General features: G+C 43.8%; 1 protein-coding gene across 1 annotated transcript in view; it reads right to left on the reverse strand.

Annotated features, from left to right (window-relative positions):
* The window catches only part of LOC144824373 (fish-egg lectin-like), a 73,085-nt gene that overhangs the window by 24,571 nt on the left and 33,963 nt on the right, over positions 1-14,551 (reverse strand). Inside the window, exon 2 of the mRNA XM_078683484.1 lies at positions 8,863-9,105. Within this exon, the coding sequence (XP_078539610.1) occupies positions 8,863-9,105 (243 nt within the window). The remainder of the gene's footprint in view (positions 1-8,862; positions 9,106-14,551) is intronic.

The raw sequence follows: 14,551 nt of genomic DNA on the forward strand, positions 1-14,551 counted from the left end.
ATGTAAATGGACTAGGGCACAAGATCAAAAGGGGGTTGGGTCTTCAAAATCTAAAGCGGAAGGGCCCCACGGTTGCCTTACTCCAAGAGACCCACTTAATGGGAGCGGCTTGCAAAGCACTAGACCATTGGGGTTCAAAATGGTTGCCCACGCGGAGTTCACATCAGGATCCCGGGGGGTCGGTATCGTGGTACATAAACGTTCTCCATTGGTGGTAAAGAGTACTTGGACTGACGACCAGGGCCGATTTGCCACATTGTCCTGCCAATGGGAGGGACGGATGTACAACATGGTCTCAGTGTATGTCCACCCGACGCTTCACCAGACGGCCTTTCAGGACCTCGGGAGACTCCTACTGGACTTTCCTGAGGGAGAACTGATCATAGGTGGGGATTTTAACACAGTAATAGACGCTACTAAGGACCGCAAACCACCCAGAGACGCAAATAGGTCCAATCAGGCCCTGAGGGAATTCATAGATGCAATGGGACTGACTGACATCTGGAGAGTTAAACACCCGACAGAACACCAGTACACCTTTCACTCTGGGGTACACAACAGTCTCTCCCGAATAGATTATATACTGACTCTAGCGATAACCCCGGAGCGGGTGAGTGAAGTAGAACACTTACCGAGAGGCATTTCAGACTACTCGCCTATACAATTCCTGTACACTGCACAGCTTCCTGGAAGGAAGAGTATTTACCTGCTCTACCCGGGATACCTGAAGAATCCTAAGATTGCCAAGGCCCTCGTGAAATCTACTGAACAGTATTTTACAGAGAACGCACAGTCAGTAGATTCACTGGGCATTTTATGGGAGGCGTACAAACAGTAATTAGGGGTCAAGCCATCTCGATCATTACCCGACACAAACAAGAACATAGGAAGAACCTAGATACCTTAGAAGAAGCAGTACAGAGGGCGGAGGTAGCACATGCCACAAATCCTACTAATACCACAGCGCAAACCCTGACACTAGTGTCCCAAGAATTTAGGGCTTATGCATGGGAAACTGCGAAAACCAGACACACTGATACCCTACATAGAATATATGAACTGGGTGACAAGACTGGGAAAATGCTAGCATGGTTGGAAAGAAGGGAGAAGGCTAATAGATGGATTGGCCAACTGACGTTAGGGGACGGCACTACCACAACTGATCCCCAACTCATAGTGGAGGAGCTGGCAACATATTATGAAAAGGTTTATACGCCGCACGCCGCAGCCACAGTGGAGAAAAACATACAATTCCTACACGATATAACAATACCTACACTACCACTAGAGGCTATGCATGATCTAGAAGCAGACTTCACGGCTGAGGAATTGGGGGTGGCGCTGACAGCGCTTCACACGTGGAAGGCAATGGACCTAATGGTCTACCGGTAGAATTATACAAAAAGGTGACAGGAAACATCACGCCCCATCTACTCAACATGTATAATGAATGCCTGGAGCAAGGGATGTTACTCAGAGACCAAAGATTAGCCACAATTGTGGCCATACACAAACCTGGTAACCCTACAATGTCGGCCTCTTCCTACCGCCCGATATCCCTAATAAATGCAGAAGCCAAGATACTGGCTAAAGCGTTAGCACTCCGACTGCAGCCACATCTTAAGGTGGAGGTTCATCCAGACCAGTCTGGCTTCATGCCAGGATGGAACACCTCCCTTAATTTAAGACGCCTACCTGGCGTACTGGTCCGGACGCCAATGGTCCAAGAAGATGCGGCCATCCTCTCATTAGACTGCACAATGGCGTTTGACCTCAAGAAATGGCCATTTCTGTTCGCAGGACTCCCAAATTTTGGGTTTGGTCCAAAGTTCTGCGAGTGGATAATATTAATATACACAGCACCCCTAGCACAAGTGGTAGCAAATGGACGTATTTCGAGGGAGTTTACATTGGGGAGAGGGACGAGGCAGGGTTGCCCGCTGTTTCCGCTCCTCTTCGCCCTAGTAATGGAAACGCTTGCTGCATGGATAATGCAGGATTTGTCGATCCGTGGGATAAAATGGGAGGCAGATTGGGAAGTACGGATCTTGCTTTACGCGGATGATGTACTAATATACTTAACATCCCCGGCAAGGTCCCTGGGGTTCCTGCTGGACATCTTTACGGCATATGGGGCAGTGTCAGGATACACTATCAACTGGACAAAATCACTGCTCTGTGGTGCATGGTCCTACACCCAGGCTCCCTCGAGGTTGCGAGTTGCAAATTGCGACCAGAGGATTTAAATACTTAGGGATATATGTTACCCCGCAGGAAACAATTTTTATGGAAGAAAACCTGATGAGACCACTGGCGAGACTCCAAGCAGATATCAAAATGCTGACGCTACCTACGTTCCTCTATGCACTCCAGAATACCCCATTTCTGGTCCCCCTCTCCTACTTTAAAGCAATTGAAGCCGAAGTTTCCACACTGTTGTGGGACGGAAAACTTGCCCGCATAGCACAACACAAATTAGTGCTGCATGTCCCGCAGGATGAACCGGCATTCAGAATAGATAGAAGTCTCCTACCCGTAGACCATTTGATGAAGGCCCTTTATACCAACAAGAACCGAAACACACTCACAGGACCAACAGCACACATGATTAAAATATGGCACACTGCACAAATGGCGCTGAGTTGGGAAGGAGTACTGACACTAGCCACCCCCCTCTGGGAGACTTGACGTTTGGGCTCCCTGGCGAACACTAAGGGATGTAGACAATGGGACCTCATTGGTATTACTAAAATAGGTGATCTCTGGGTGAAGGGGGAGATCCTTCCCTTTGCAAAACTGCGGGAAAAGTATGGGATGGCAGAGACAGAACTCCATTGGTAAATCCAAATTAGACATGCACTCCAGAGCGCTATCCCCCTAGGCACCCAATTAGCAGAATTTTCGCCCCAGGAATACAGACTCCTCACGGACTACATGGACAAAAAGGCCACCTCACAGACCTATCGTAAGCTAGTTAATAATCAACCAGACCCCATGGTAGCATTAAAGGAAAAATGGCAAACAGACTTAGGAGACATGGAGGATTCAGGCTGGATGGACGTACTAGCATCCGCCCGGGGGATCCCATCTCGGCTAAAACTCATACAACTCAAAGTGCTACACCATGAATATTACCCGCGCACCACATTACACAAGCTTGGGCACACACCCGATCCACTCTGCCTCGGAGGATGTGGACATATTGGAACATTTTATCACATAATATGGGACTGTCCGGATATACAATCCTACTGGACACAGTTGATGAATGAGATTTCGGAGGTGGGGGGGGGCAGAAGTCCCGCGAGATCCCAGATGCTGTCTCCTAAATATTTGGCAACCTACTGATTTAAACTTGCCACTACAGAACTGGGCCACGCTCGGGACGATGATTGCTAAGCAAAATATAGCCAAGAACTGGAGCTCGGGGGTGTTACCTACACATCAGCAATGGGAAAGGGACATGGATGTCCCCATGGTGGCTGAAAGGGCAGGTTACACTCACAACGGGGGTGTCCCAAAAAATGGTGAAAAAAGTGGAATGAATCCCGGGGGAATATATGTGAGCCTCCACAAACGACCTCAACCCCTGAAGATAGCCCGTGAATAGAGGAAGGGTCGAGTAGACTGAGCTATGGATATGACTAGACAATGTTGGTATGAGAGGGATGCTGGGATAATAGTGTCACCCATTGAAAAGTAATATTTCTGTGACGAGATAGAATTGTCGTGTATGCAGTGTAATGTGCTACGTAAAATTTAACTGCAGATGGAGATGTTCACTGTTTATTGATGATATAGATATGTATGAAAACGCACTAACAATAAAAAGTAAAAAAAAAAAACAATGATACAATATCTCTCCCAGTACCTCCGCTCTTGCCCAATTGATTTCCTGTTTGCAAAATTTAGAGAAATGGTCTACCTTGAGAAACATACCTGGGCCGGGACTTGTGTGGAGAGGGGAGTGTCTTCTTGCTGATACTGAAAGGGGTGCAACCAAGAATGGTGGTTCGATCCCTGTGTACATCTAAAGGAGAACCTATTATGGGGAATGCTTTGTAAGTACAGGCATTCCAGTGTTTTAACCAAACATTATAAACCCACTTGATAACACTACCACTGGACCACCAAGATGATTTTAGGGATGACATAACACCACCATGGGCGGAGGGAGGCATGCAGAAATTGTTATTCACCCCATCATGCTGCCCGAGGTACTGGAGGCTGTATAAAGTCTGGCGGGTGGCAGGTTCCTCAACTCTAACAGGTTAAGACACATGTATTAAAGGTTTGTCCTAAATTAAAAAACAGAATGCCAAGACCAGTAGTATAAGTGCTGAAATAGAGGGAAAAATGGAAAACAAGAAGGCATAGTTGAACGACTTTCTTGAAACAATAACCAGGGAAAAGTGGGAAGCCAGCAGGCGTTTCACACTATGAATACGGAGTAGGGTGCAGGAGGAAAGCAAAAACTTCAATTAACCCGAAACAGGATCACAAAGATACAGAAAGAGGGCCGACCTGGATATTATACTGAAAATTCTGAAATTAGGCACAAATTTAAATTGTTCTTCGATAATCTATATACAGAAGAGTCAGTTGGCTCTAGAGAGCAAATACAATGTTTTCTAGATAAAATCACGGCCCAAGCGGCCTCCCCAAAACAGAAGATAGGTCTTAACCAGGAGATTTCTAAAGAAGAGGTTAGGGCCACAATAAAAAGTCTAAAGAGAGGGAAAGCTACAGGCCCAGGCACTCTGCCTAACGAAATCTATTTACACCTCCGGGAAATAGTATTAGCCCCCCTTACAGATCTTCTAAATTGAATATTCTTGGAAAACCAAGAGCTACCAAATTCTTGTAAGCATCATACTAAAATCAGGAAAAGACCCAACCAAATGTGAGTCATACAGGCCCATCTCCCTCTTGAACTCAGATTACAAAATGTATTCGCAGATTTTGCCAAAAGGTTAGGCTCAGTGGCAGGGTCCCTAATTCACCCGGATCAAAAAGGTTTCGTTAACGGCAGGCAAATACATGAACTGTCACATGAGCTTACTACCACCATAGATATTGCAACTCATTATTCTACACCTCCGACAGTTATAACCTTCAACGCTGCAAAAGCATTCAATAGACTTAGCTGGCCTTTCCTGACCGCCACCTTAGCTAAATTCAATCTGGGGGACAAGCTAGAAAACACGATAATTAACATCTATAAAAACCCTGTGGCTAAAATATTAGTCAATGACGCCCTTACAGACAACATACAGATAAAAAGAGGCACAAGGCAAGGCAAGGGTGCCCCCTGTCCCTCCTCTTATTTAACTTTTACATTGAGCCCTTAGCTTGCCTGTTGAGAGGAGAAGAGGGGATTGTACCTTTTAAACATCAAGACTGGGAGAAAAAAGTTGCCCTTTATGGGGATGACTTGATGATATTCATTGGCAACTTAAACAACTCACTCCCCAAAATAGTGGAGATTATAGGCCAGTTTGGGGAAGTCTCAGGCTATTTGGTGAATCAGTTTAAATCGGGAATTCTCGAGTGAAATACTACTTCTGGAAACCATCAAGTAAAAGACAAAATAAAATACCTGGGAATAGAATACACAAAGGAATTGGATGACATAGCTAGTTTGAATTTTACCAGAATCCACAAAGACATAAGGAAATTACTCAAGGCCTGGTCAGGCTTACAACTATCCTTTCTAGGGAAGTCCAACTTAATTAAAATGACAATATTACCAAAATGTACATACCTATTTAATTCCATCCCAATGGGTTTCACGGCAGGGCAAATAAAAAAGCTGCACGGGGAGCTAGCTAGTTTCATCTGGGCAGCCAAAGGGGTCAGAATTGGATGGAAAAAGCTAAGAAGGAACAAAGCGCAGGGAGGAATTGCCAGCCCAGACCTACTTGAGTGTTGCATATCCTTCCAGTTCAAAAACACAAGGAGACTTTTAGATAAACCTGAACCCTGGCCTATGTACCTGAAAGCCCTCATTGGCCCAGACGGAGATCACAATCTACATAAATTTGGATACCCCAAATTCTTGAAAAAGATCAAACTAAAGACAATAAAATCAGCAGCAAGAACCTGGTACGAAATAAGGAGGACCCTAAAAATACTGTATTACAGTAAGCATGCGGCAATTCGGGAATCCCCAGGTACCCTCGACTGTCTAAAAGATGCCCTAGCGACCCCACTAAGGGAAGGTAATATAAACTACTGGGGATCAGCTGATAGAAAATAACCAAATTGTACAATGGGAAATCCTATACGAAGAGACTCAAGGGTCACTATCCAGATTCGAACACTACCAATTAAACAGCTAGATAAAAGACATAAAGGAAAACCTACAAGGAGATGAGGTTATTGAGCAAAAACCTCTGAACACAGAGGTATTTAAAAAAAAAGAAAGAGCAGATGACCTGCACATGTTACGGGGCTGCATCATGTTGAAGGATTATTGGAACCAGATTGGTAAGATCCTCTCTGACGTGATAGAACAACACATAAATGGTTATTTCTGGGGTTCCCTATAACACACACCTTCTAACATTATCTAAGAACCAAGTAAACATTCTCTTTTTACTAATCTTATTAGCCAGAAGGGAGATCTGTATTAACTGGGGTAAACAAACGCCACCAAAGCACACTGACTGGCTAAACTCTGTACTAAGGGTCTTTAAATGAGATAAACAGGGGAGGAACTTCAAGAAAAACACATTCTGGAATATCTGGGAAAGATACAACCAGACTAACATTAGGGGGTCCAATGATTAAGGCAATGGTAACAACGATTTCAGGTTGGTTCTTGAACTGAGAAGTCATAAAGACTAGCTCCTCCCCCTCCAAAAATCGTTTGCCTGAGGATGGAGAAAAAGGGGCCCCTGAGGACAAGGTTAACATGATCCCATCCAGGGCACAATCAGATCACAGTGAATAAAGCACTGAATGGATATTGGGACCTCCGACTACTCCATACTCCTATGAAACTTGCTTGATGAGGACTAAAAATAAATAAATAAATAAAACAAAAAAGAAAAATAGTAAGAATAAGAATACGAATGATAAGAATCATATTAAGATTATATTACAACTAAGCATAAATATAAGAGTAGGAGGACAAATAAGAATAAAATAACAATATGAAAATAAATAATAAGAATGACAGTAAGATTAAGAATACGATTAGGAATAAGAATAAGAAGAATAAGCATAATAATAAGAGTAAGATTAAGAGTGAGAGTACGAATAAGAGTAATAATAATCATTATTGTAAGAGTAAGACAAATAGTAATAGTAAGAATAAGAATAGGAATATGATTTAGGGTTAAATATATATTTAAAGTAAAACTACACTACGACTAAGAATAACTAGAATAAGAATAATGCTGAGAGTCAAATTAAGAATATTAAGAATAATAGTACCATTAAGATTATGCATAATAATAAGAGTACGAGTAAGAGTAGGAATAAACAGAATAAGAATATGGATATTAAGAGTATTAGTAAGATTACGAATAAGAATAATAGTAAGATTATGATTAACACTAAGCACGAGCATAAGAGTAGGAGTAGGAATAAGAATAATAGTAAGACTAAGATTAATGTAAATGTATAGGATTTATATAGCGCACTACTTACCCGTAGGGTCCCAAGGCGCTTCGACCGCTGCGAAACCCTTCCTGGCTTCCCTGAGAGATGGTCCCTTAATGGGTATCTCCAGGGTGAGACCAGGCATCCCCGGCGGTCTGGTGGGGCCGTTAGTGAAGATGAGGCAAGCTAATGCCCAGAGTTGCCGAGTGTGAACGCTGATCAGAGTGGGCACTGAGGCGAGAGAATTATCGAGTCCGCTGACCCTGGTCCAGAAACCTGCCGCGCCGGGAATCGAACCCTGGTCCCGGGCCGTCCTCTGCTCTCGGGTCTGCCGCCTCTAACCAGTGAGCCACACTACTTCACGCTTAAGAGTAAGACTAAATAGAATAAGAATATTAAGAATAATATTCAGAGTATGAATAAGAATAATAAGAACAACAGTAAGATGATGAATAAGAATACGATTAAAAGTAAGAATAAGAATACAATTATGAATAAGAATAGAAAAAAATAACAAGAATAATAAGAATAAGATTAAGAGTAAGAATAATAATGATCATAATAATAATAGTAAGACAAATACTAATAGTAAGAATAAGAATAGGAATATGAGTTTTAGAGTTAAAGTTAGATTTAGTGTAAAACTAAGAATAAAAAGATTAAGTAAGAGTAAAAAAGGATATCAAGAATAACAGTAAGATTAAGATTAAATATAATAATAAGAGTAGGAGGACGACTAAGTGGAAGGGTAAGAATAAACAGAATACAAATAAGAATAATACTAATAAAAGCAAGAGTAGGAATAAGAACAAGAATATCAAGCATAATATTAAGAATAATAGTGAGAATAAGAATAAGAGTAAGAATGAGAAGAATAACAGTAAGAGTAAGATTACGAATAGGAATATGAGCTACAGTTAAAGTTAGATTTAGCGTAAGACTAAGAATAAAAATAATACATTCAGAATTAAGACTGCAAATTAGAATAGGAAACAGAATAAGAGTAAGAATATGAGTGAGAGTAAGAATAAGAGTAAGCATTTGGATGATACCTTTTTATCGAGACATTCATACTGAGCTTCTATTCTTTCTAAGGTTTACATATAGCATGTGTAACATTAATCAATATTATTATAATCAAATTATTCAGCTCAGAAAAATGGAAGGTTGAGTTTGCCATGCTCACCAGCAGATGACTACATGTGTTAAGTGGTTCTGATCATTGAATATAAATGTAAATAATGTTCCACCCACCTCCCTGGGTCTTGACCAAGTCTCCACCAATCATCTTGTAGGGATGGTTATCGGCGCCGGCGGCCCACACTCCAGCTGCACCTACAGAGACGTGGACGAATTTTCCCTTGAGCTTAGTCCAGACCAAATTGTTCAGGATGGAAACAATTCCAGCTTCATTCGTTCCGAACACCAGGCCATTGCCGGCATCAATCTGCACCAGTGAACCACTGATTTTATCACACTTCAAAGATACTACAGCACCTACAGGTTGAGAAGAGGAAGAGGACACCTGAGCACTGAAATTAATGACAAAAAACACATGCTCTGCGTATTATTACCAATTCTTTAAAACAGACATGGGATCCACCCAGACGAGTAGTACAGCCTCACTTCATGCTATTATCTGTTGGTGTAACATTCCTCTTCCTAAAGAGCGCTTGCGTTATTGAGGAACTAATATCCATGTGCAAACTCCACTCACTCATTAAACACCCAAATCCTATACCTCTTACATGCATTTCAAGCAGAAAGCAATCTGTTTCTGTTTTGCTTTTTTATAACAAGAAGCATTTTAAAATGTACTAACAACACCATTAAACTGCACCATCAACGCAATACCAGCATTACTGCCTGTGGCCTCATGGGAGGAAAGACCTGAGGGGGCTGAGCTGTGAGCTGTGCTGTGTTATGGGGTTTCAGGGATGGCTGAGACATCTAGCTCCTCAGTTTCTATATCTAGACGTGGGCACCACTGCGGTCTATGGCTATTAGATTTTTCATGTTTTTTCTGACTTACTTGTATTCAGTGTCTTTCTTCTCTTTCACAGGAATTGGTACCACCTTTATGGCCAATGATGAAGAGGGTGTGACGTACAAAACAGATCCCCCTCAGTTTGCATCGATCCAACTGCTGTTGATGTACCGTGAACGTGAGCAGATACCTGCATGAATGGGTGTGATATTTTCAAAGTGACATTAAGCCACGCAAAGTGGCTTAACACCGCTTTGGAAATATGGAGCAGGGGACTGCGACACTGAAGCCTCCTAAAACGTGACACTCCGGTTGCGCAATGCCCATGTCAATATGCACCCTCAGGCACACAGGTGAAAATAGGGTCAACAGATGTTAGTGTAGGTGTGTAAATTATTTAAGAAGCACACTGAACACCATGGGGGTGCAGTAGAATGGGGTCTCATCACAGGGATCATGATATTTACTACAGATGTACAAACGTGTCTTTGTAAGTGCAACCATAAACTGGATGATTGACACTGATAGAAAAGGGAGTTGGGCATATCTCATAAAATGTGCAATGTTCAAACTTCCATGTAGATCCTGCCCCATTTCTCCCAATCCTCTGAAAAGAAGAAAGTCCATATGATCCACTGAGATCGGGGCATCTTCTGGGTTCCTTCATTAACATCTGTACAGCTGTGGCACAATTGAAGTTTAAATGATGGGCGTGTTGAGGGTCCCAAGTTTTCTTTCCTGAACTGCCCTAGTGTAGTTGAAGTAATAAACATATTTTTCCCTTGTGCAGATTCCTAGATTGATTGGGTGGATTTGCAAAATAACCTTTACAAGCCAAATGTGCTTCATGTGCAAATTGCCCTGCATTTCTTTTTGCACGTGCATCAGTTCATGGCTCAACGTTCTTGAGGTGAGGTAGGTACAGATTCAAATGCATCCAAACCCATAGCTCCATCATAGAGGAAGATTCTGAAACATGATGAACTGAACTATTCTAAATTTGGCAAACAGATAGAACTTTACTCAGACAGCATGATTTTGTGACTTGATGTACATCCGTTCAGCTGTTTTCAAGGAATAAGCATTTAAAAAACTGCTCAGGTGGGCATGAAGGGGTTAAATCTTGTAAAATAATAGACAATTCTGGACCATTGGTGTCAGAAATGCTCTGATTGGCCAAATCTAAGTGGACAGCTGGATCCTGATTGGATGGCCACAACATGTAAAATATGTTGAGGCAGTTATTACAGGACTCAGAGGCATTGGACCCCAAGTCCTGAAAAAGAAATGAAATACCTCTTAGGGGGGCAGGGTGAACCCCCAGGGTCAAAATTAAATATATATAGCACTATAGCAATAAAACTTTTAAAACACCAGTGAGACAACTACCATTGTGCAGGTTGTAGAATGTGTGCAGTGGGGACCGGCCTGGAGAGGGGTTTGGTGCAGATTCAACCCACCACTGCTCCCGGCCTTCTATTGCGCCCTGCCAAGGGCCATGCACAGCAGAGGTTAGGCAGCTGTAGGGGGATGGGCACAATGCCTGGCCACAGGCTAGGCCCTTCACCCAGCCTTCTATTGCACCATGCCAACGCCTGTGATCAGCAGAGGTTAGGCACCTGTGGGAGGATGGGTACAATGTCTGGCCACAGGCTCGGTTCTACTCTGAGCCTTCTATTGCGCACTGCCAAAGGCTGGGCACAGTAGAGGTTGGGCGCCAGTGGGAGGATGGGTACAGTGTCGGGCCATAAGCTAGGTCCTACACCCAGCCTTCTATTTTGCCCTGCCAATAGCTCTGTACAGCAAGGGGAGCCTGGGTGTCTATGGGCTGTTGGGTGAAGGATGTGGGCACTGGACAGACGGTGCACCAAAAGCCCCAATGCATACTGTTGAAGGCCATGAGAATACGAATTTGGACATCCCCAAGGTGATGAGCGCAGGGTATAGCTTGAGTTTGGTTGTCTACGGGGGTTTAGGCACTTGAAGAGGTTTGGGTGCAGTGGCTACAGCTCAATCACCTGCTGTGCACACCCATTGGCCATGTGTAGTGGGCTAGGAACACCCGAGAGGGAATGGGCTTGGGGCCTGGCTGGTAGTTGTGCACACACAGAGGTTTAGTGCATGGCCTGACCTCCTAGCCACACCCTGCCCCAAACCCCCACTGCACACAGCCAAATGTCATGAACAGCAGGGGTTTAAACACTTGCATGGGGATGGGTGGAGTGCCTCACAAGAGGGTGGGTACCAGCAGGGGGGTTGGGCACCTCTGGAGGGTTGGGTGCAGTTCCTAGACTTGCACAGGCTAAAATGCCAAGTGATGTATGGTTTGGGGCAAATGTGGGGGAAAGGTTACAAACTCTACCCAGAAATGTGGGCACTTAGAGGGGCTTAGGGATTGGAAGTAAGGTCTCACTAGATATCAGGGCCTTTGGAAAACTCCCCCCACTGAACACGGCCAAATACTGTGCGTAGCTGGGGTGGGGGGGGGGATTGACACTGGATTTTTGAGGAGGGTTGAGATATGCTTAACTTTTAGGATGATAAAAAAAGTACAAACATTTCAAAGCAAAAAGTCAAAAATTAAAGAAATGTTGTAGTTAGGTGTGGTAAACAATTTGTAGCTTTTGATGAAAAAGCCCTAGAAATTATAGCTTGGTGTTAAAATGGGAAAATAACTAACTCTGTCTGCTTTCTCTCCTGCCTGTCCTCCATGCTCCATTGGTTGCCCCATCTGCTTGTCTTCCATGATCAGCTTGCTGTACCAGCCCCCTCTCACCTGCCCTCTGTCCAATGTGTGCTGCCCGAGCCACTCCAGCTTGGAACCACAGTACCAGTACGGGTCACAAGGGAAAAAAAGGACCAAGACAAAAAAGCTCCCTGGTACAAATCAGAAGGTCTCATTTTTAGGTTATTCCTGCACAACATTTGCTCTGTGCTTTTGAAATCTATTGTATTTATTATATATCTTACAAGGGGCTTGCATCCTGCCTCCTTGCTTTTCTAGCTTTTCATGGTTCCTGTGCTTGCCACTTACTTTCCGTTCATTTCTATATTTATTTATTTATTTTATAGTATTTATAAGGCGCACAGCTACCCACAAAGGGTTTCCCGGCGCCGAATTAGTGAAACACAGGGCACAGCTAGAGAGAGAACAAGTCCGAGGGTATTTATTTGTCGAACAACCAGGTCTTTACACTTTTCCTAAAGTTCCTGTAGTTTTCTTCTTTGCGTATTTGGGTGGGCAATGTATTCCAAAGAGTTGGACCCAGATATGAGAAGGATCTCCCGCCCATTCTAGCCCGTTTATACCTGGGTACCGTAAAGGTCGCTGATGTAACAGAACGAAGACTACGATTGGGAAGGTAGGGCTTGGCAAGATCTTGAAGATACTTGGGAGCGGTCCCAGCTTTGATTTTAAACAGGTAGCTCAGGGTTTTAAAGCGAATCCGGTTTTCAACCCTGAGCCAGTGAAGGTCCCTGAGATGTTTAGTAATCCTGGCGTGTCTGGGGATTCTACAAAGCAGTCTGGCCGCAGCATTTTGTACCAGTTGCAAGCGTCTTACTACTGCTTTGTTTGCACCCAAGTACAAGATGTTACCGTAGTCAAGCCGAGAAGTTACTAAGGCATTGACTACGGTCTTCTGGGTGATAGGTGGCAACATCCAGACAATTTTACGTAGCCATCTGAGAATGGTAAAGCATATGCCCGCCACTTTGTTGGCTTGCTGTGTCATGGAGAGGTTGTCATCAATGATGACCCCAAGATTTCTGACCTGAGTAGCTGGGGGCGGAAGCTTGCCCAGTGATGTCGGCCAGTGGGGATCGCTCCAAAGGTCCTTATTATTCCCTAAGAGGAGGACCTCTGTTTTGTCCCCATTTAATTTAAGCTGGTTAGCCGACATCCAGCAAAATATCTCATGAAGGCCCATTCTAAGTGCAGAAGGAGCAGACGTATCAGATTTGGAGAGGGAAAACAAAATCTGAGAGTCGTCTGCATAAGTCATTAAAATAAGACCAAAGTTCTCTGCAAGATTGGCTAAAGGACGAAGATACAAATTAAACATCAGGGTACTCAGGATAGATCCCTGTGGTACACCATGGGGAGAGTAGAAAACGTCTGAACAGGCCTCAGCAGAGGTGATCTGGAAGGTGCGTAGGGATAAGTATGATTTAATCCATTCCAAACGCCCTGCCCTCGACACCACACTCCTCCAACCTGGCAAGCAGTCTGGAGTGAGAGATGGTGTCGAAGGCCGCACTTAGATCTAGCAGGACAAGTGCTACCGTTTGTCCATCATCTCTGAGCTCTCTGATTTTTTCCGTAATCCCAAGCAGGGCGGTCTCGGTAGAGTATCCACTCCTAAAGCCGGACTGGGACGGGTGAAGTAGTTCATTGTTCTCCACATATGTGGAAAGTGCCTCATGAATATGCCTTTCCAACATTTTGGAAAAAGCGGGGAGTAACGATATTGGCCGATAATTGGCCAATATCGTAGGATCGGCGGTCGGTTTTTTTAACAGAGGGCTGACTATGGCATGTTTCCATAAAGCAGGAACTGAAGCCTGTTCCATGGAGGCATTAAGTATTTCTGTGATGGGCGTCAGGGTAGAGTCCTCCAATTGGCTCATGATACTGATGGGAATGGGGTCGCGAGGGGAACCTGATTTGATCGATTTTAAAAGTTTCCTCAGTTGATCTAATGTAATGGGAGGCCAGGCTTCGAGATGACAGTTTCCTTTAGAGATTAGCGAGGTTTCCTCTTGGTTATGAGTGATAGTGCTATTTTTATTAATATTAGAGACGATCTTCTCAATTTTTTCAGTGAAAAAGGTCGCCAAATCCTGACACTGCTGGGTGTTAAGTGGAGCCACCTCCGCTCTAGAGTTTTCTCCGGCCAGTTCCTTCACAGTGTTAAAAAGTGTCTGGACTTTGTTAACAGCTGTATTTATGGTAGT

This window comes from Lissotriton helveticus, chromosome 3_1 (genome assembly GCF_964261635.1).
Source record: "Lissotriton helveticus chromosome 3_1, aLisHel1.1, whole genome shotgun sequence".
Taxonomy (NCBI): domain Eukaryota; kingdom Metazoa; phylum Chordata; class Amphibia; order Caudata; family Salamandridae; genus Lissotriton; species Lissotriton helveticus.